This window comes from Doryrhamphus excisus, chromosome 13, assembly GCF_030265055.1.
Source record: "Doryrhamphus excisus isolate RoL2022-K1 chromosome 13, RoL_Dexc_1.0, whole genome shotgun sequence".
In the NCBI taxonomy this organism is placed as follows: domain Eukaryota; kingdom Metazoa; phylum Chordata; class Actinopteri; order Syngnathiformes; family Syngnathidae; genus Doryrhamphus; species Doryrhamphus excisus.
Genome location: NC_080478.1, coordinates 4553397 through 4576808, shown reverse-complemented (window position 1 = coordinate 4576808; position 23412 = coordinate 4553397). Strand labels below are relative to the sequence as shown.

Genomic DNA, 23412 nt, shown 5'->3' with positions numbered 1-23412 from the left:
GTTGTAGCATCATTGTTTAGACATTTGGCTAAAAAAAAGGCTAAATTTGTGTCAAAGTGAAAGTTATGCTTGGTTCTTCTCTTTTTCCCAGTTATTTGTTGTGGATTGATATTTTGTTGAAACTTAGCTATGTTCTACTACTCATGACTAAAGAACTAAAGTATGAATGTACTTATACACATATATTATACTTGAATCACATATATGTATTACAGTAAACCTCGGATATATCGGAAATTCGCTCACAACGGACAGATAAAAAAAGAACCGATTTTTCTGTAATGCATTTCCAATAAAAATTCATTGCATATATCGGATTTTTTATAACGGATTTCGCCTATTTCGGACAAAATCTCCAGTCCCGTTCCAATGCATTTCCATTAAATTTCCCTCACATATATCGGATGGCCGCATCGTGGCGCTCCGATTCGCCGAATCGTGACAGGCCGCTATACGACGTCATTTGCAGCGTTTGCTGTTAGCGTTGCCTGCGCGTCCAGGTACATTGGAAACATAGTCAAGGAAGTGCCTTTTTATAACGGATAAAATCGCATTTACGCATATACCGGATATAAATCCGATATATGCGTCAAACGGACATTTTCCGGTATACGCATATAACGGATTTCGCTTATATCGGACAAAACCAGTGGGAACAATTGAATCCGATATATCCGAGGTTTACTGTATTAAAAAACACACAATGGGAAGGAAAGCAAGTCTTTCAAGGAAGTTTCCTGCTGTAGCTCTTCACCGTGTCCTTACAGGCAGACTCGGTTAACTTTGGTCCATTTTTAACAGTATCATTAACAGTATCTTCAGGTTGGATGCGGTTGCATAGCAACAAGACTGAAGAAAGACTTCTCAGGTCTTTGTTTTGAGGAAACACTCGTCGCCGCGCTTTGCGTTTGAGCTGGAGAAAAAAAAACAAAACATCCTATGCAGTCGTGATCTCACATGTCAACTGCTGAGGCGTTACTCTGAACAAATGTGTGTGTGGGGGGGGGGGTCGGAGATGAGATGCTTGTATTTAATTGTGTCTAATTGTGTATTCCTTTCTTCCTAATTCAGACACGTATGTTAAGCTGACCTTACTGAACTCCATGGGCCACGAGATGTCCAAGTGTAAAACGTCCATCTGCCGAGGCCAGCCCAACCCCACCTACAAAGAAACCTTTGTCTTCCAGGTAGCCCTTTTCCAGCTATCGGATGTCACGCTTATCCTCTCGGTGTACAACAAGCGCAGCATGAAACGCAAGGAGATGATTGGTTGGATCTCTCTTGGGCTCAACAGCTCTGGGGAGGAAGAGCTCACCCACTGGACGCTGATGAAAGAGTCCAAAGGACAGCAGGTTTGCCGCTGGCACAGTTTGTTAGAATCCTAACGGCGCCACTAAGGTACACAGTGTCACGTCGATGTGAACGTCAAAAAAATGGTGTCCTCAGATGATGAAGGTGAAGGAGCCATATGTATGCACCAGGGAGGATTTATCAATCAGTGAATAGGCTAAAGATAGCAAGGGTGTTCTAACACTAAGCCAATGGCGCCATGTCCTGGCCTGCTTTACACCTAAAGAGTGTCTGAGCGCACTAATTGAACACCCCTGCTCTGGTACGATTGGAAGACGTTAACGAGGCACGGCGCGATTCTATGCATATGCACACACATAGCTGCATCATGCTCGTCATCGGTTATGAACGATAATCGAAACGATTCGTAACGGAAACACTCAAAATGATCCAAAAGTCGGACATTTAGTAGGTAAACAGAACCGAGTCCAGCATGGCACGATGGATTAGTGTGACTAAATCACTGCACGGTGATAAAAAAGTGGTTTGCTCGCAGGCCTCACAGCTTGGAGACCCGAGTTCAATTCCACCCTCAGCCATCTCCGCGTGGAGTTCGCGTGCTCTCCCAGTGCATGCGTGGGTTTTCTCCGGGTACTCCGGTTTCCTCCCACATTCCAAAAACATGCTAGGTTAATTAGCAACTCCAAATTGTCCATAGGTATGAATGTGAGTGTGAATGGTTGTTTGTCTATATGTGCCCTGTGATTGGCTGGCGACCAGTCTAGGGTGTACCCCGCCTTACGCCCGAAGACAGCTGGGATAGGCTCCAGCACCCCCCGCGACCCTCGTGAGGAAAAGCGGTAGAAAATGAATGAATGAATAAATTAAATTAAATTAAATCAAATATTTAATTTAATTAAATATTTAATTTAATTTAATATTTAATTTAATTTAATATTTAATTTAATATTTAATTTAATTTAATTTTATTGTCCAAATTAAATTAAATATTTATTTAAATTTTTTAATTACATTTTTAAAAAAGTTTTCCCATCAATTAACCTAGCATGTTTTTGGAATGTGGGAGGAAACCGGAGTACCCGGAGAAAACCCATGCATGCACGGGGAGAACATGCAAACTCGAACTCGGGTCTCCTAGCTGTGAGGTCCGTGCGCTAACCACTCGACCGCCGTGCAGCCCTCCCTCAAATTATTATTTAAAAAAATTAATTATTTTTTTTTGCGTATCCAGAGACATAAAGATCCTCTCAGATCCAACAACAACCCTTCCGGGAGCACCAATCGGGTTTAGAATTTTCCCATAGAAAATGAAGGACATTAAATTAATCCATCATGAAATATTTCAAAACTCTACAGGGAAAAAAAATAGTAACATTTTGCTTGGGGAGGTCACGTCGTGATTCCACCTAAGGACTACGGAATACCACGCCAACAGAGGTTGTTACCTAGTGGAACCTGTCAGCCAATCAGGGATGTCACCTTAAACTGTAATGATGACGTAATAATCAAGAATATTTCTATTAGTTGTTTTTTTAAATATCATATATACAGTAAATATATGTCATTGCTACTGTGGTGCTGTTCTGTTACCATCTTCTAGACATAAAAATAACACAATACTCACAATAGCAATGATGCTTACACCCCCCCAAGCTCCACCCCCCCAATTCCCAAGTCAGTGATCCCACCCTGGTGCTATGTGGCTGCATGCTTTGCGGCACACAAAGAATTCCTTGCCTTATGAGGTTGTCCTTTCATAGATTTGTAGAAAAGAAGCGAACATAACAAGCCAAGAAATATCACGCTTTTTCCGGTGTGCGGATGCGTACTTGGTTACAGAAAGCACACAACTACACACACACACATCAGACGCACAAATGTGTCACTTCCTGCACGCCACTTACATTATAGATAGTTTTTACTGTGCCTGTGCTTGTGCGTGGAAATGAGTGTGTATTTTGACTGGGTGGGGGTACATTCAGGGGGCAATTCCAAGGTCGGGATTTTAGGTATTTTAGTTTGTTTTACAAACCAAAAAAAAAAAGAACCAATTGTTGGATTGTGCACTGTGTACTTGATTTGAACTGAATGTTTCATATCTATTTTTGGATTATTATGAATAATGACTCCCGTTATTAACCCACCCTGTTCTTGTATCGCTGCTGTAGTTGATACATTAACTTCATTCGTTCATTTAGTCCATCCATTCATACATTTTCCTCCACGACTCCGGGGAGGGTAGCAGTCTCCAATCTTCCCCGTCTCCAGCCATCTCCAACGGGAGGACACCGAAGCGTTCCCAGGCCAGCTGTGAGACATAATCCCTCCCCGGCTGGGCATGCCCAGAACACCTCACCAGGGAGGCATCTGGGCTAGATACCCGAGCCAACCACAAACCGTCTCCTCTCGATGTGAAGGAGCAACGACTCCACTCTGAGCCCCTCCCGAAATCGCCGAGCTCTTCCCGCTACTAACGAGGACGTAGAAATAGAAACAAAGATGGCCGCATGGATTCACGAACAAGAGAAGCGTCCTTTTAAAGATGAGTCAAAGAAACCTCGCACGTCATGACCTGCATCCTAAACAACACCGGTGGTTCTTTGTGGTGGGCATCGAACGTCATGCCATCAAATGTCACTCCAGTCGCTCCAGAGTATAAGTCGCACAAGGCCAAAAATGCATAATTAGGTAGAAAAAAAAATACAAAAGTCGCACTGGAGTATAAGTCGCACAAGGCCAAAAATGCATAATTAGGTAGAAAAAAACATACATAAGTCGCACTGGAGTATAAGTCGCACAAGGCCAAAAATGCATAATTAGGTAGAAAAAAAACATACATAAGTCGCACTGGAGTATAAGTCGCACAAGGCCAAAAATGCATAATTAGGTAGAATAAAAACATACATAAGTCGCTCCGGAGTATAAGTCGCACAAGGCCAAAAATGCATAATTAAGTAGAAAAAAAAAATACATAAGTCGCACTGGAGTATAAGTCGCACAAGGCCAAAAATGCATAATTAGGTAGAAAAAAAACATACATAAGTCGCTCCAGAGTATAAGTCGCACAAGGCCAAAAATGCATAATTAGGTAGAAAAAAAAATACAAAAGTCGCACTGGAGTATAAGTCGCACAAGGCCAAAAATGCATAATTAGGTAGAAAAAAAAACATACATAAGTCGCACTGGACTATAAGTTGCACAAGGCCAAAAATGCAGAATTACGTAGAAAAAAAACATACATAAGTCGCACCGGAGTATAAGTCACACAAGGCCAAAAATGCATAATTAGGTAAAAAAAAAAACATACATAAGTGGCACTGGAGTATAAGTCGCTCAAGGCCAAAAATGCATAATTAGGTAGAAAAAAACATACATAAGTCGCACTGGAGTATAAGTCCCACAAGGCCAAAAATGCATAATTAGGTCCAAAAAAACATACATAAGTCGCACAAGGCCAAAAATGCATAATTAGGTCGAAAAAAACACATACATAAGTCGCTCTGGAGTATAAGTCGCACAAGGCCAAAAATGCATACTTAGGTAGAAAAAAACATACATAAGTCGCTCTGGAGTATAAGTCGCAGGAACGGCCAACCTATGAAAAAAAAGTGCGACTTATAGTCCGGAAAATACGATATGTTTAACGGCTGATTTGGCAAAAGGTACTTAGCATTGAATGTATTGATTGTTTTCAGAACTAGAAATTTGAATGAAATCAAATGTGTGATGCTAAACCATCAACATGAAAGATAACCTGGTTCTCTAACTTATGGTGTCATCCACATTTTTCAACTGAGTAGTTTGAAAGATTCTCTATTTTCATTTCTTTTAAAAGTTTAAAAGCCTTGTTTGGGTTCTTTTTGCTCCTCCAAAATAGAAACTACCTTTGCCACTGAACGGCATCGGTGCCTTATGCTAAGAGTCCACTAGGCCGGTGCCAGTTTGCGCCAATGCAATTTGCTGTAGCGCCTAGTGTCACCAATAAGGTGCCTAGTGGCGTGCAGTGGCTCAAACTGCCCGTAACAGCGGCAAAAATTGAGTTTGTCGGCAAGAAAATTTCAAAATGTTTAAAATCTTCAAGCAATTGGCACGGAGTTTTCACCAAGTGGAACCAAATGTCACAAACAATCCGCGTATTTGAATCCACTGGAATGTAATGGCACGAGCCAAGTTGCGCCAATAATGCTAGGAGTCCACTGAGCCGGCGCCAGTTAGTGACAGTTCTCGCCAAAGATTATGTGATTGCCGCGTAGTGGCTCGCTGTGGCGCCGAATTAGCGGCAGCATGGCGCGAACTGGCACCAACTGGCGCCGGCCCAGTAGACTCCTAGCGTTACTGTTACCTGTGTCATACTGTCTTAATGTACTTGTAAGTGTACTTTGTGTCTGTACTTCTGGATGAGTGTGATTTGTAAAAGTTATTGACAATATTTATCATAAAGAAAACTGGAGGGAAAAATGATGAATGAGTTGTTTTTGTTTTTATTTTAGTATACCGTACAGGCACAAACTCTCTGGGGGTCTACAGGGGCAGGTGGTTGGGCCGGATGCTCGGCTTCTGCGTGATGCGGATACTGATCTGGAGACGTTACCGATCTCCAGTGACTTTGTCTTCTGTCACTCAGAAACAGCGGCACCCCCCACCCCAACCACCCCCTGTCACCGTCACTCACACTCCCAGTCACTCACACCTTGGCCTCACGCTTCATCTCCAGATGCTAACAAGCTACATGTCGTAGCAGATGCTAGAATTGACATAGAAAATAAATAAACACAAAACAATAAGCTTCCCCGAATTGAATGACCGGCAGCCGTCACTGATTTGGTCGACAAGTCTCAGGTCCATCGTGTTCTTCTAAGGACTAAAATGTGTCTGCTTTTGTTGACAGAAAATTTGGAATCCAAAGGGACTCGTATGAAAAGGTTCATATTGACATATTATGACTTATTGCTAAGCCACGAGAAACCACAAGAGCAACAACGACTTGAAAACGTGAACACGGCGACTTACTGTTCAGTGCAAAATAAGCACTGACGGAATAATCAGAATAAACAAGATACATAGGCTACATGCAAAAATCCTTTATTTCTTTATATGGCTAGTGGGCTGCACGGTGTTGGAGTGGTTGGCGCGCAGGCCACACAGCTAGGAGACATGAGTTCGATTCCACCCTCGGGCCATCTCTTTTGTGGATTTTGCACGTTCTCCCCGTGCATGGGTGGGTTTTCTCCAAAAACATGCTAGCTTAATTAGCGTCTCCAAATTGTCCATAGGTATGAATGTGAGTGTGAATGGTTGTTTGTCTATATGTGCCCTGTGATTGGCTGGCCACCAGTCCAGGGTGTACCCCACCTCTCGTTCAAAGACCCTTGTGAGGATAAGCATTAGAAATCGAATGAATGAAAGAATGAATGAGTTCTGTATGCTGCACGGTGATTAAGTGGTTAGCGTGCAAGCCACACAGCTAGAAGACCTGAGTTCAATTCCACCCTCGGCCATCTCTGTGTGGAATTTGTATGTTCTCCCCATCATGGTATTCCGGTTTCCTCCCACATTCCAAAAACATGCTAGGTTAATTAGCGACTCAAAATTATCCATAGGTATGAATGTGAGTGTGAATGGTTGTTTGTCTATATGTGCCCTGGGATTGGCTGGCCACCAGTCCAGGGTGTACCCCGCCTCTCGTTTGAAGACAGCTGGGATAGGCTCCAGCATCCCCCTGCGACCCTCGTGAGGATAAGCATTAGAAATCGAATGAATGAAAGAATGAATGAGTTCTGTATGCTGCACGGTGATTAAGTGGTTAGCGTGCAAGCCACACAGCTAGGAGACCTGAGTTCAATTCCACCCTCGGCCATCTCTGTGTGGAATTTGTATGTTCTCCCCATCCTGGTATTCCGGTTTCCTCCCACATTCCAAAAACATGCTAGGTTAATTAGTGACTCCAAATTGTCCATAGGTATGAATGTGAGTGTGAATGGTTGTTTGTCTATATGTGCCCTGTGATTGGCTGGCCACCAGTCCAGGGTGTACCCCGCCTCTCGTTCGAAGACAGCTGGGATAGGCTCCAGCACCCCCGTGAGGATAAGCGTTAGAAAATGAATAAACGAATGAATATCTCAAGTCAAGTAAATGTCTAGTTTCGATTTCAATGATGTCAACAACCGCTTCTGTCGACAGTCAGACAGTGGCCATGACATAAACGGGTTCCACAGTGGTGTGTATTACTGATCATCACCTTTAGCGAGTGCATGCATCAAAAGTAAAGATGGAAGCTAAGATCAGAGCGTTCTCCTAAGGAAATAACAGCACATTCCACAGCTGAACACAGAACAAAGAGCTCGAGGGAAGAAATGCTGGAGAAAAAAAAGGGGGGGAAATGCAGAACAGATGAAGAGGGGCATGTCGCCTCTTCTGTCTTTGTCGGCCACACCCCTGCCGAGCAAATCATGTCGGAAAAAAGTGTTGTTGCAAATAAAACAATGGGAATCACTAAACTGGGGCGGCACGGTGGTCGAGTGGTTAGCGCACAGGCCTCACAGATGGATTACCCGAGTTCAATTCCACACTCTGCCATCTCTGTGTGGAGTTTGTATGTTCCGGGTACTCCGGTTTCCTCCCACATTCCAAAAACATGCTAGGTTAATTAGCGACTCAAAATTATCCATAGGTATGAATGTGAGTGTGAATGGTTGTTTGTCTATATGTGCCCTGTGATTGGCTGACTGGCCACCAGTCCAGGGTGTACCCCGCCTCTCGCCCGAAGACAGCTGGGATAGGCTCCAGCACCCCTGTGACCCTCGTGAGGAAAAGCGGTAGAAAATAAATGAATTAATGAAATTTTAAATTTTTAATAAATTTTTAATAAATTTTTAATAAATTTTTAATAAATTTTTAATAAATTTTTAATAAATTTTTAATAAATTTTTTAATTTTTAATTTGAATGAATGAATCACTAAACTGGTAAAGTAATAATAATCATCACAATAATTATGTAATATAAATGAAATGTAACTTTTTTGTACTAGTGTGATTGATCGATTTTACCATTAATATTTTCATTATGAATATAAATTTAGTTTATAAATTTAATTTAATTTGACTATATTAATGATTATGATTATTTATTTGGAACGGTTGCTAGCGCTAACATGAAAAACAGACCTGCCAACATTGAAGATATTGTACAGAATAGCATAAAATTGTATAGAATAGCAATATAGAAATAGTATAGAAGTAGACCAGCGCGGTGCATGAGTGGTCTGGCATCATTCGCGTGTTTCTCCGGGTACTCAATTCCCTCCCACATTCCAAAAAAATTACTATTTTGTTTAACATAAGTTAAACGGCGACGCCAAACTGTCCATATTTATGAATGGTTGTTTGTTTACGATTAAATACCAACAAAATATTAAATATCAACAAAATATGATAGTTATTCACTTTGGAAAAAAAAAAGGTCAATAGTGCTGATGATGTAACGTTCATTTAAATCATTTGGCTTTTTTGTCCTTTAAAGTCCTGTTGTGTTCAAGGACTTTGTCCCTGAGGTGACCTTTTGTTTGTTTGTCAACAATATAAGCAATATATACAGGAATATAGGAATATATAAACAATTTATGAATATATATAAACAATGTATGTATATGAAATACACAAAAACAACACAAATTTGTGAAAATAAACAGAAAATAACCGAAAAGTATCAATCACCACGGTATCAATCTGATACTGATATTACCGTAATATCAACACTATCGGTATTTGGATCGATTCACCCGCCCCCCCTAGTTTCTCACGACACAAAACGATGTCGATACCTTTTTAAGTTTGGCTTTCAAACGTAATATAAATAAAGCAAAATATAAAAAAAACACGGCAGAGTATAAAAACGGATGTGTCCATGCCGTTTCTTTAAGTGCCTCAAGTTAAGCGAGTGACGTGGCGAAATTCCGAGCAGTCCTTGAATACCTCAGCACTACTTGACTGGAAGAAGGGATGGAACTGCGACGGAGGTGTTTTTGTTTTTTTTGTTTTTTTTCTTCTTCTCCACAAATTCACATGATGAACGCCCGCTAGCCCCTTCGGTTGTAACAACGGCACCCCCGCTCTCGTTCCGTTTTGTGCCAAAAAAAGGATAAAATGACAGATTAATACCATGTTTTTTTTCTTCACGGAGGACAAGGAACACAACAACAACACCGTCGTACCTTCCGGCGGCCACAGTGGACGACGTGCGGGGATGCTTTTGGCGGTTCGAATGTAGAAACTCGTAACTACTGGGACCATTTTAGTCAACATATACTACATTTTTTATTTTTATTTTTTTTAGACTTTCGCCTTTTTTTTTTCAATTGTTGCACTTTGGATTTCTGGTCGGCATCCACCAGGAAAGCAAAGCAAAGACGAGGTCATTCGACTGAAGTAAGCTGACGTTATTTACTATTATTCTGTACATGTAAGACATTTTAGCATCATGTAAAGTTACGTCATCACTTCAATGTGATTAAAATCTTCCTTTTGTAAGTTGAAATGAGTAAATATTTTATTGCGACGCAGATTCGTTCTTTGCTTTGTAGATACCAACGTAATATTAATTGAATCGGCTATAGTTTTGTATACAGTTTGAAGCCGATTATCGATTAATGGCATTCACGTCAATGCATGTGTTGAATGATTGACTGATTTATTTTGTTATTTTTGTCTGAAACTGGGACTGGTAGTGTTGGTCAGCATGACTTGACTGTCCAGAAAGTGACATGTTTAATAATGGTCATATAACCCCCCCCCCCAAAAAAAAATAAAATAAATAATAATAAATAATTAATACCAATTCACATCTGTAGATTATTGATATGAAACAATGGTGGAATTTTCTAACCCCTGTTGATGATTATTGGCTTGATACTGATTGCCAACTTTAATAATAATAATAAAAAAACATGGGAAAAATGTGGAAAATGCCAACTTTAATAATAATAATAATAAAAAAAACATGGGAAAAATGTGGAAAATGCCAACTTTAATAATAATAATAAAAAAAAAACATGGGAAAAATGTGGAAAATCCACAAAAGGATAGGAATTTGGAGACGGAACTGTAGGTATTAAACCAGGATCTCTCGTATTATATTGGTGGGTGGGGGTGGATATTTTATGAAACAGTTATTTGGTTCCAGACCCCACCGCGGGAATCGAATTTCCTCAAAGTCGGACTCAATCTCAGCCTCTCAGTACCGACATTTCAGACTATTTTGACTGATTTGTTAAAGACACACAGAAATTTGAGTTCTATGTTTAAACATAGAATCTACCAGAAGTAAGAATCATTTAATAAAATTAAAAAAAAAATACCACGTTCGACACATATTCCGGCATAACTTTCACTTTAACACATTATTTACCAATAGAACACCGTGAATTTTCACATTTGGGTTTTCACCCCCCCCCCCCCCCCCACTGTCACTTCCTCCTTGCCGTCGAGAGCGCTAATAAATGGGAAAGATGCATGCGGAATCCTTATCAAATGCGCTTCTGCCACATCGTGGCCGTTTTTTTTTTATGGATTCAAACCGCACTTTTTTTTTACTGTGCACTTGCACTTGCACATCCTTATTAGAGAACTCTAGACATGAACTAACACCCCTATAGTCACCTTTGCACTCATATTACCGAATATATTAGAGATAGTCAGAGAAAATATACCACATAAGACTGAATGGCTAGTGGACATGTGGACAGGAAGTGACTTTAAAATTAAGTAATTTAAAATTAAAAAAAATTAAAATTAAAAAAAATTTTAAATTAAAAAAAATTAAAATTTTAAATACGGTATGTGACAAAAAATAAAAGGAAAAAAAGAAAAATTAATTTAAAAAACTAGCTATTTGTTATTATTATTTTTATTATTATATATTATAATTTTTTTTAATTATATTTTAATTATATTAGGAAGGCAGGAAGTGAACAAATGGAGATGGAGGGCTAGGATTTAATAAGTTTTGCTTCTTCCTACTCCTTTTGGACATGTGGAACTGTGAACTGATTATGTGATGCATTCAATTGTAATCTGATGCATGTTCAAATGAAATAAAACCATAATTTTTTTTTCATATAAAAAATTTAAAACAAAAAAATATTTTTTTATTAAATTAACAAAATAAAAAAACTTAAATTATATTAGGAAAGCAGGAAGTGAACAAATGTAAGAGTTATTGATTGTAAAAGTACCAGATGGAGGGGTAGGATTTAATAAGCTTTGCTTCTTCCTACTCCTTTTGGACATGTGGAACTGTGAACTGATTATGGGATGCGTTCAATTGTAATCTGATGCATGTTCAAATGAAATTAAACCATTACCATTACCATTACAAACGTCTTTGGAGACAATGAACAGTCCGGGGGGGGGGTGATGGATTCAATGTCCCGAGAACCTTTACATCATGCGGCGTGATCTCCAGGCCATAGCCAGACCCTTCTCCCAACAGTCACGATAAGCCAGCCATGAAGACGACTTGTCGTGCTTCTCTGTCACAACATGTGTCAGCGCTCAGCAAGAGCACTGGGTGAAACCCCGAGGGTCCTGAACTTAGCTAACTGCAGCAGCTGTTCTGATGCTGCTTGACAGGCTGCAATCTGGCACATACACAATCTTAAGATGAAGGAGGATATGATTGTCATAATAAGAATGGCTAGTGTTTTTGTTTTACAGTTAAGACACTATAGACAGATTCTGGTTTAGGATATGATTGTCATAATAAGAATGGCTAGTGTTTTTTTACAGTTAGGACACTATAGACAGATTCTGGTTTAGGATATGATTGTCATAATATGAATGGCTAGTGGTTTTTTTACATTTAGGACACTATAGACAGATTCTGGTTTAGGATATGATTGTCATAATAAGAATGGCTAGTGTTTTTTTACAGTTAGGACACTATAGGCAGATTCTGGTTTAGGATATGATTGTCATAAGAATGGCTAGTGTTTTTTTACAGTTAGGACACTATAGACAGATTCTGGTTTAGGATATGATTGTCATAATAAGAATGGCCAGTGTTTATTTTTTTACAGTTAGGACACCTATAGACAGATTCTGGTTTAGGATATGATTGTCATAATAAGAATGGCTAGTTGTTTTTACAGTTAGGACACTATAGACAGATTCTGATTTAGGATATGATTGTCATAATAAGAACGGCTAGTGTTTTTTTACAGTTAGGACACTATAGACAGATTCTGGTTTAGGATATGATTGTCATAATAAGAATGTCTAGTGTTTTTTTTACAGTTAGGGCACTATAGACAGATTCTGGTTTAGGATATGATTGTCATAATAAGAATGGCTAGTGTTTTTTTTACAGTTAGGACACGATAGACAGATTCTGGTTTAGGATATGATTGTCATAATAAGAATGGCTAGTGTTTTTTTTACAGTTAGGACACTATAGACAGATTCTGGTTTAGGATATGATTGTCATAATAAGAATGGCTAGTGGGTTTTTTTACAGTTAGGACACTATAGACAGATTCTGGTTTAGGATATGATTGTCATAATAAGAATGGCTAGTGGTTCTTTTACAGTTAGGACACTATAGACAGATTCTGGTTTAGGATATGATTGCCATAATAAGAATGGCTAGTGTTTTTTTTGTTACAGTTAGGACACTGTAGACAGATTCTGGTTTAGGATATGATTGTCATAATAAGAATGGCTAGTGTTTTTTTTTACAGTTAGGACACTATAGACAGATTCTGGTTTAGGATATGATTGTCATAATAAGAATGGCTAGTGTTTTTTTTACAGTTAGGACACTATAGACAGATTCTGGTTTAGGATATGATCGTCATAATAAGAATGGCTAGTGTTTTTTTTTTACAGTTAAGACACTCTAGACAGATTCTGGTTTAGGATATGATTGTCATAATAAGAATGGCGAGTGGTTTTTGTACATTTAGGACACTATAGGCAGATTCTGGTTTAGGATATGATTGTCATAAGAATGGCTAGTGTTTTTTTTACAGTTAGGACACTATAGACAGATTCTGGTTTAGGATATGATTGTCATAATAAGAATGGCTAGTGTTTTTTTTACAGTTAGGACACTATAGACAGATTCTGGTTTAGGATATGATTGTCATAATAAGAATGGCTAGTGTTTTTTTACAGTTAGGACACTATAGACAGATTCTGGTTTAGGATATGATTGTCATAATAAGAATGGCTAGTGTTTTTTTTACAGTTAGGACACGATAGACAGATTCTGGTTTAGGATATGATTGTCATAATAAGAATGGCTAGTGGGTTTTTTTACAGTTAGGACACTATAGACAGATTCTGGTTTAGGATATGATTGTCATAATAGGACACTATAGACAGATTCTGGTTTAGGATATGATTGCCATAATAAGAATGGCTAGTGTTTTTTTTGTTACAGTTAGGACACTGTAGACAGATTCTGGTTTAGGATATGATTGTCATAATAAGAATGGCTAGTGTTTTTTTTTACAGTTAGGACACTATAGACAGATTCTGGTTTAGGATATGATTGTCATAATAAGAATGGCTAGTGTTTTTTTTACAGTTAGGACACTATAGACAGATTCTGGTTTAGGATATGATCGTCATAATAAGAATGGCTAGTGTTTTTTTTTTTACAGTTAAGACACTCTAGACAGATTCTGGTTTAGGATATGATTGTCATAATAAGAATGGCGAGTGGTTTTTGTACATTTAGGACACTATAGGCAGATTCTGGTTTAGGATATGATTGTCATAAGAATGGCTAGTGTTTTTTTTACAGTTAGGACACTATAGACAGATTCTGGTTTAGGATATGATTGTCATAATAAGAATGGCTAGTGTTTTTTTTACAGTTAGGACACTATAGGCAGATTCTGGTTTAAGATATGATTGTCATAATAAGAATGGCTAGTGTTTTTTTACAGTTAGGACACTATAGACAGATTCTGGTTTAGGATATGATTGTCATAATAAGAATGGCTAGTGTTTTTTTTACAGTTAGGACACTATAGACAGATTCTGGTTTAGGATATGATTGTCATAATAAGAATGGCTAGTGTTTTTTTACAGTTAGGACACTATAGACAGATTCTGGTTTAGGATATGATTGTCATAATAAGAATGGCTAGTTGTTTTTACAGTTAGGACACTATAGACAGATTCTGGTTTAGGATATGATTGTCATAATAAGAATGGCTAGTGTTTTTTTTACAGTTAGGACACTATAGACAGATTCTGGTTTAGGATATGATTGTCATAATAAGAATGTCTAGTGTTTTTTTTACATTTAGGGCACTATAGACAGATTCTGGTTTAGGATATGATTGTCATAATAAGAATGGCTAGTGTTTTTTTTACAGTTAGGACACGATAGACATATTCTGGTTTAGGATATGATTGTCATAATAAGAATGGCTAGTTGTTTTTACAGTTAGGACACTATAGACAGATTCTGGTTTAGGATATGATTGTCATAATAAGAATGGCTAGTGGTTCTTTTACAGTTAGGACACTATAGACAGATTCTGGTTTAGGATATGATTGCCATAATAAGAATGTCTAGTGTTTTTTTTACAGTTAGGACACTATAGACAGATTCTGGTTTAGGATATGATTGTCATAATAAGAATGGCTAGTGTTTTTTTTACAGTTAGGACACTATAGACAGATTCTGGTTTAGGATATGATTGTCATAATAAGAATGGCTAGTGTTTTTTTTACAGTTAGGACACTATAGACAGATTCTGGTTTAGGATATGATTGTCATAATAAGAATGGCTAGTGTTTTTTTTACAGTTAGGACACTATAGACAGATTCTGGTTTAGGATATGATTGTCATAATAAGAATGGCTAGTGTTTTTTTTTTTGCAGTTAGGACACTATAGACAGATTCTGGTTTAGGATATGATTGTCATAATAAGAATGGCTAGTGTTTTTTGCAGTTAGGACACTATAGACAGATTCTGGTTTAGGATATGATTGTCATAATAAGAATGGCTAGTGTTTTTTTACAGTTAGGACACTATAGACAGATTCTGGTTTAGGATATGATTGTCATAATAAGAATGGCTAGTGGTTCTTTTACAGTTAGGACACTATAGACAGATTCTGGTTTAGGATATGATTGTCATAATAAGAATGGCTAGTGTTTTTTTTTTGCAGTTAGGACACTATAGACAGATTCTGGTTTAGGATATGATTGTCATAATAAGAATGGCTAGTGTTTTTTTTTTGCAGTTAGGACACTATAGACAGATTCTGGTTTAGGATATGATTGTCATAATAAGAATGGCTAGTGTTTTTTGCAGTTAGGACACTATAGACAGATTCTGGTTTAGGATATGATTGTCATAATAAGAATGGCTAGTGTTTTTTTTTGCAGTTAGGACACTATAGACAGATTCTGGTTTAGGATATGATTGTCATAATAAGAATGGCTAGTGTTTTTTGCAGTTAGGACACTATAGACAGATTCTGGTTTAGGATATGATTGTCATAATAAGAATGGCTAGTGTTTTTTTACAGTTAGGACACTATAGACAGATTCTGGTTTAGGATATGATTGTCATAATAAGAATGGCTAGTGGTTCTTTTACAGTTAGGACACTATAGACAGATTCTGGTTTAGGATATGATTGTCATAATAAGAATGGCTAGTGTTTTTTTTTTGCAGTTAGGACACTATAGACAGATTCTGGTTTAGGATATGATTGTCATAATAAGAATGGCTAGTGTTTTTTTTTGCAGTTAGGACACTATAGACAGATTCTGGTTTAGGATATGATTGTCATAATAAGAATGGCTAGTGTTTTTTGCAGTTAGGACACTATAGACAGATTCTGGTTTAGGATATGATTGTCATAATAAGAATGGCTAGTGTTTTTTTTTTGCAGTTAGGACACTATAGACAGATTCTGGTTTAGGATATGATTGTCATAATAAGAATGGCTAGTGGTTCTTTTACAGTTAGGACACTATAGACAGATTCTGGTTTAGGATATGATTGTCATAATAAGAATGGCGAGTGGTTTTTGTACATTTAGGACACTATAGGCAGATTCTGGTTTAGGATATGATTGTCATAATAAAAATGGCTAGTGTTTTTTTACAGTTAGGACACTATAGACAGATTCTGGTTTAGGATATGATCGTCATAATAAGAATGGCTAGTGTTTTTTTTTTACAGTTAGGACACTATAGACAGATTCTGGTTTAGGATATGGTTGTAATGTGAAGGGAAGAATCTTAAACAGAATTTGCAGAGGAAGCAGCTGACGGTTTGTGTACTGATGATTGTATCTACTGCGGAAATGTACTATAAAATCCAAGTAAGCAAGTATACAGATTCCGTTTTTGTACGTTTTGCTTTTTGTCTGACATTTTGAAATGTACATGAAGACATTACTATCACACGTATGTCCTCTCCATTATGGAAAGACCTAATAAGTGATGCCACATTGTATGATGTGTGTGTGTGTGTGACTCTCTGACTCTCTTGGGCGGATTTGGATGTATTTTGATGTGAAAACCACAGACATGAACTCTTTTTCATTGCAATCTGTTCCCCTAATGCTCGGAATCAGTCCAAACCTGGCCAAGAGAACGGGGAGTAAACAGTAACGACACATACACTGACTGGCTCCTCATACGTCTTACACACACATGCTGAAACCATTATCATATTTGAGGTTGCGGAGAAAAACTGTCTCGGTTTATTAGAGGTATTTTTTTTAACTCTGTTAAATCTTGCGAACAAATGAAATCCCCAACATCTGGTTTATGTGTCAGTTTTTCTATGGATGTTTTCTATCAAATGTAGGCCAATTTGTAGAAAGAAAAACACATGTATGAAGCAATAACTGATAAATGACCAAAACAAGCTGCTAAGATCGTAGTTAAAAAAGCTAAAAAGTTTTTATATTTATTTATTTTTATATTTCATGTTCAGAATATTGCTGCTAATTGCACTGACGCTTACTTACAAAGACGTTCTTGAAGGGGAATGTCTCAGATCTTGAGGAATATATGCAAGAACGCCATAACATAATGGAAACACTGGACCCAGAGACTGGACCCAACTGGATTCTGTATGGCACCATTCTTAATACGGGTGCCAGATTCCGGGTACTCGGGTTGTTGTTGCAAATAAAACAATGGAAATCACTGGGGCGGCACGGTGGTGGAGTGGTTAGCGCACAGGCATCACAGATGGATTACCCAAGTTCAATTCCACACTCTGCCATCTCTGTGTGGAGTTTGTATGTTCCGGGTACTCCGGTTTCCTCCCACATTCCAAAAACATGCTAGGTTAATTAGCGACTCCAAATTGTCCATAGGTATGAATGTGAGTGTGAATGGTTGTTTGTCTATATGTGCCCTGTGATTGTCTGGCCACCAGTCCAGGGTGTACCCCGCCTCTCGCCCCAAAAAGACAGCTGGGATAGGCTCCAGCACGCCCCGCGACCCTTGTGAGGATAAGCAGTACAAAATTAATGAATGAATGTTTACAATCGGGATGAGTGATTAGCGTGCAGGGCTCACAGCTAGAACACCCAAGTTCAATTCCACCCTCTGTGTGGAGTTTGTATGTTCCCCCCCGTGCATGCGTGGGTTTTCTCCGGGTACTCCGGTTTCCTTCCACATTCCAAAAACATGCTAGGTTAATTAGCGACTCCAAATTGTCCATAGGTATGAATGTGAGTGTGAATGGTTGTTTGTCTATATGTGCCCTGTGATTGTCTGGCCACCAGTCCAGGGTGTACCCCGCCTCTCGCCCCAAAAAGACAGCTGGGATAGGCTCCAGCACGCCCCGCGACCCTTGTGAGGATAAGCAGTACAAAATTAATGAATGAATGTTTACAATCGGGATGAGTGATTAGCGTGCAGGGCTCACAGCTAGAACACCCAAGTTCAATTCCACCCTCTGTGTGGAGTTTGTATGTTCCCCCCCGTGCATGCGTGGGTTTTCTCCGGGTACTCCGGTTTCCTTCCACATTCCAAAAACATGCTAGGTTAATTAGCGACTCCAAATTGTCCATAGGTATGAATGTGAGTGTGAATGGTTGTTTGTCTATATGTGCCCTGGGATTGGCTGGCCACCAGTCCAGGGTGTAGAAGACAGGACCCTCCTGAGGCAAAACCTGTAGAAAATTAATTAAATTTTAAATTTTAAATTTTAAATTAAAAGTGAAATAAAAAATCAAAAAACTTAAACTATATTAGGAAAGCAGGAAGTGAACAAATGTAACGGTTACTGATTGTAAAAGTACCAGATGGAGGGGTAGGATTTAACAAGCTTTGCTGAGTGATTAGCGTGCAGGCCTCACAGCTTGGAGACCCGAGTTCAATTCCACCCTCGGCCATCTCTGTGTGGAGTTTGCATGTTCTCCCCGGTTTTCTCCGGGTACTCCAGTTTCCTCCCACATTCCAAAAACATGCTAGGTTAATTGGCCACTCCAAATTGTCCATAGGTATGAATGTGAGTGTGAATGGTTGTTTGTCTATATGTGCCCTGTGATTGGCTGGCCACCAGTCCAGGGTGTAGAAGACAGCTGGGATAGGCTCCAGCACCCCCGCGACCCTCCTGAGGCAAAACCTGTAGAAAATTAATTCAATTTTAAATTTTAAATTTTAAATTTTAAATTTTAAATTTTAAATTTTAAATTTTAAATTTTAAATTTTAAATTTTAAATTTTAAATTTTAAATTTTAAATTTATTTATTTTATTTAAATGTATTTATTTAAATTTATTTATTTATGTGCCCTGTGATTGGCTGGCCACCAGTCCAGAGTGTACCCTGCCTCTTGCCCAAAAGACAGCTGGGATAGGCTCCAGCGTTAGAAAGCGTTATAAAATGAATGAATGAATGTTAATAACGTCACAGAGACTTAAAACGAGAATCATATTTTGCGTGCGGCTGGCGAAGCTGACCTTGGTTGACTCCCCCATCAAAATGTTCCGCTACACGACAAGCCGTGCATGTCTGAGTGTGTGCTCTCTGCCTCCAAAATCATGGCCGCCGTGACTCGTCTCCACTCATGACAAGGTTCCCCCCGGGGGGCACTTATCTTTCCCTTCCTGACTCACTCACATCCATCCATTCATTCGTGCCTCAGCCCTCGTTCTATCTCGCCTTATTCTCCTCCATTCTCTATCGTTCTCCATCAGTCTCCCTCTTGCGGTTTGTCTCGTGCCCTGGCACCGCAATTAAACTCTCATCATCAAAGAGTGTCATGAAAGAATGCAATATGGAGCCTGACAGAGGTAGAGAAGCTGTGAGAGGAGAGATAAGAGGGGATGAAGCCCGGGAGGAGCTCTGACTGAACACAGGTGAAGCAGTGTCTCTTCCGCTTACACGTTGCATAGGCTTTCACCCTCATAACCCCCCCCACCCCCCTCCCAGATACATACACACCACCAAACCACAAGCCCACACATCCAGCAAGCAAGCACTCTCAATCATCTCGCATTCCTTCCAGAGGCGGACAAAAAGAGACGAGAGCTCGATGTCTCAGAAACTCTTCTCTCCTTTTTCTGAGCTTTTTCCTCCTCAAACGTTCCGATTTTTTTTTCTGGCACACAAACATGAAAAAAAACCCTTCACGTGTTCCTTAAACCAGTGATTTTCAACCACTGTCCCGCGGGCACACTAGTGTACCTTGAGAAACCGTCAGGTGTGCCGTGACTTTTTATAATTAACATTTATTAATCATTCATTCATTTTCTACCGCTTTTCCTCACGAGGGTCGCGGGGGGTGCTGGAGCCTATCCCAGCTGTCTTCGGGCGTAAGGCGGGGTACACCCTAGACTGGTGGCCAGCCAATCACAGGGCACATATAGACAAACAACCATTCACACTCACATTCATACCTATGGACAATTTGGAGTCGCTAATTAACCTAGCATGTTTTTGGAATGTGGGAGGAAACCGGAATACCATGATTGGGAGAACATACAAATTCCACACAGAGATGGCCGAGGGTGGAATTGAACCCTGGTCTCCTCTGGACCTCTGTGAGGTCTGCGCGCTAACCACTCATCCACTCACATTCATACCTATGGACAATTTGGAGTCGCTAATTAACCTAGCATGTTTTTGGAATGTGGGAGGAAACCGGAATACCATGATGTGGGATTGAACCCTGGTCTCCTAGCTGTGAGGTCTGTGCGCTAACCCCTAGACCACCGTGCCGCCCCATTTATTAATCATCATTTGCAAATATTATGTCAATATCCATTATGTCAATACAGTAAACCTCGGATATATCGAACTCGGATATATCGGAAATTCGCTCACAACGGACAGATAAAAAAGAACCGATTTTTCTGTAATGCATTTCCAATAAAAATTCATTGCATATATCGGATTTTTTTATAACGGATTTCGCCTATTTCGGACAAAATCTCCAGTCCCGTTCCAATGCATTTCCATTAAATTTCCCTCGCATATATCGGATATATCGCCGCATTGTGGCGCTCCGATTCGCCGAATCGTGACAGGCCGCTATACGACGTCATTTGCAGCGTTTGCAGCGTTGCCTGCGCGTCCAGGTACATTGGAAACATAGTCAAGGAAGTGCCTTTTTATAACGGATAAAATCCCATTTACGCATATACCGGATATAAATCCCATATATGCGTAAAACGGACATTTTCCGGTATACGCATATAACGGATTTCGCTTATATCGGACAAAACCAGTGGGAACAATTGAATCCGATATATCCGAGGTTTACTGTAGTATACATGGACCCAAATATTCCAATTGCATTTGCTTTATTTGCTAAAAAAACGGAAAGAATTGAACAGGGATGGAATATTCCTTTAACCAATCCGATTGAGGTATCTTGTACCCGCTCCAACGGAAAGTTGTCAGACTGCGTTCTTCTTCTTTGTGGTGTTTTTCTTCTTCTGTTGTTTATTGGCGGTTGGCAAGCCGCTTTCGTGTGCATTAGCGCCATCTGTGGAACAGAATCTAAACCCTTCTATACTTTATTCATAAGTGCAGTTTTATTAAAAAAGAAAATATATATCTATATAAAACATGTCCTGAGTTTAATTATAATTATAAATATTTTTATTAATAATTTTATTATTATTATATATATATATTAATAATAATTAAATTATTTAAAATATAATATAAAATTATAAATATTTTTTATTAATAATTTTATTATTATTATATATATATATTAATAATATTTAAATTATTTAAAATATAATATACAATATAAATATAAATATAAATATAAATATAAATATATAAATATATAAAATATATAACATATAAATATCAAAAATATATATAAAATATAAAAATGAAAAATAATTTTATTCTAATATTATAATAATAAATAATTTTATTAATAATTATAAAATATTATCAAGATTGAATTTGATCTTTTCCTGTTTAAATTTGATCCCGGGTGCGGTCTTTCAGCGCATGCTCAGATATGACGTAACACGTAGATCCAGACGTTCTTCACTTTTAAAAATGGAGGCCAGCAATGGCGCACTGGACTAAGCAAAGTTTTTGATTCAAACTAAAAAAAAAATGGCAATACGGAGTTATTCCAACAAGTGAAAAAAAAAACTCGGGGAAGCCGCTATCACGTGATGTTGATGTTTACTTTTCACTGGGCATGCCCTATTGACTATTCTGGTTGATTTTCACGAACGCATGTAGACAAGAGATTGGAATATTCCTTTCTATGGATACCATTGTTTTTCCCGAAAAGGTGATTGGGAAAGAGAAAAAGTGGTGATGTAAAAACCGTGGCTACTGTGGAGTGTCTGTGGTGTAAAGACTGGCAGAGCAATGTAATATTGGTCCGTGTGGCAACACCTACCTTGTTCCTCCCATGGACTTATTGATGCACGTGTGAGGTCGTGGTGACATTTTGGAACATTTTTGGTTTAGTGGTGTGTGCCACAAGATTTTTCCAATGTAAAAAAAAAAACGTTGTCGTGGTTCCAAAAAGGTTGAAAATCACAACCTTAACGCATATCGCTGAATGTGTAACAAAGTCTGGATTCCCTTTGTTTGTTTTTTTTTATACCCCCGTAGTTCAGTAAGCTGTCAACTGTGACCGCTGTTGAAAGGATGTCAGACAAACGTAGTGAAAAAAAGAGACGAGGGGATGAAAGAAATGATAACGAAAGGAGGGGGGGGATGTCAAGATGGAGGTCCTTACGGAGGGCAGAGGGAGTGATGGCACGCTTGTTTCTTTGTGCCCGAGCAAACATAGCAACAGCAGACGTGAGGGGAGGTGATGGAGAAGAAAATAGCTGCGGGTAAAAAAGCAGCTCTGGGGGGGGGGGGGGGGGGGGGCGACGACACATGGCAAAAGATGCTAATTAACCATGGCAGCCGCACTCAATGGTAGTGACATAATTGGCCCTAGTTGGAGGTCCTTGGTGGGGGTGGTTGTTGTCTGTGCTTTTGTAGACTGTATCAGACTCAGTTCAGCAGATTTGGTGATTGTCAGATGCTCGGGTAATGACGCTTTGCATCCAGGGTGGTTGGCGCTGGGTTCACTGAAAGAGGTGATTAGCTCTGATTAGCTTCCTGTCCGTTGTTGTGTATGACCGCTGCGGTCATAGCGTCTTCATCCGGGCATGTAAGCAATGTGGATACAATGGGAGAGAATTCATTCATAATGTCACAAATACTACTTGTACTTTGGTATGTGACAAAAAAATTAATTTAATTACATTTAATTAAATTAATTTAATTTTAAAAAATCACATTGTTTTATTATTATTATATATTATATTATAAATATTTTTTTAAATATATTAATTATATTAGGAAGGCAGGAAGTAAACAAATGGAGATGGAGGGGTAGGATTTAATAAGCTTTGCTTCTTCCTACTCCTTTTGGACATGTGGACATGTGGAACTGGGAACTGATTATGGGATGCACTCAATAGGAATCTGATGCATGTTCAAATGAAATTAAACCTATAACATTTTTTTAAATATAAAAAAATAAAAACAAAAAATGTTTTTATAAAATAAAAAAATAACTTAAATTATATTAGGAAAGCAGGAAGTGAACAAATCTAACAGTT

General features: G+C 38.7%; 2 protein-coding genes across 4 annotated transcripts in view; both read left to right on the top strand.

Annotated features, from left to right (window-relative positions):
• Nucleotides 1-2336, top strand: part of LOC131140022 (synaptotagmin-14-like) — a 44127-nt gene extending 41791 nt beyond the window's left edge. For all 3 annotated transcript variants that reach the window (XM_058090072.1, XM_058090071.1, XM_058090070.1), the window contains one exon: nt 1072-2336. In XM_058090072.1, the coding sequence (XP_057946055.1) occupies nt 1072-1385 (314 nt within the window). In that variant the 3' untranslated portion in view covers nt 1386-2336. The remainder of the gene's footprint in view (nt 1-1071) is intronic.
• A 6893-nt stretch (nt 2337-9229) lies between these two features.
• Nucleotides 9230-23412, top strand: part of LOC131140023 (SERTA domain-containing protein 4-like) — a 30718-nt gene continuing 16535 nt past the window's right edge. Inside the window, exon 1 of the mRNA XM_058090074.1 lies at nt 9230-9736. The gene's annotated coding sequence lies outside the window, so the exon portion shown is untranslated. The remainder of the gene's footprint in view (nt 9737-23412) is intronic.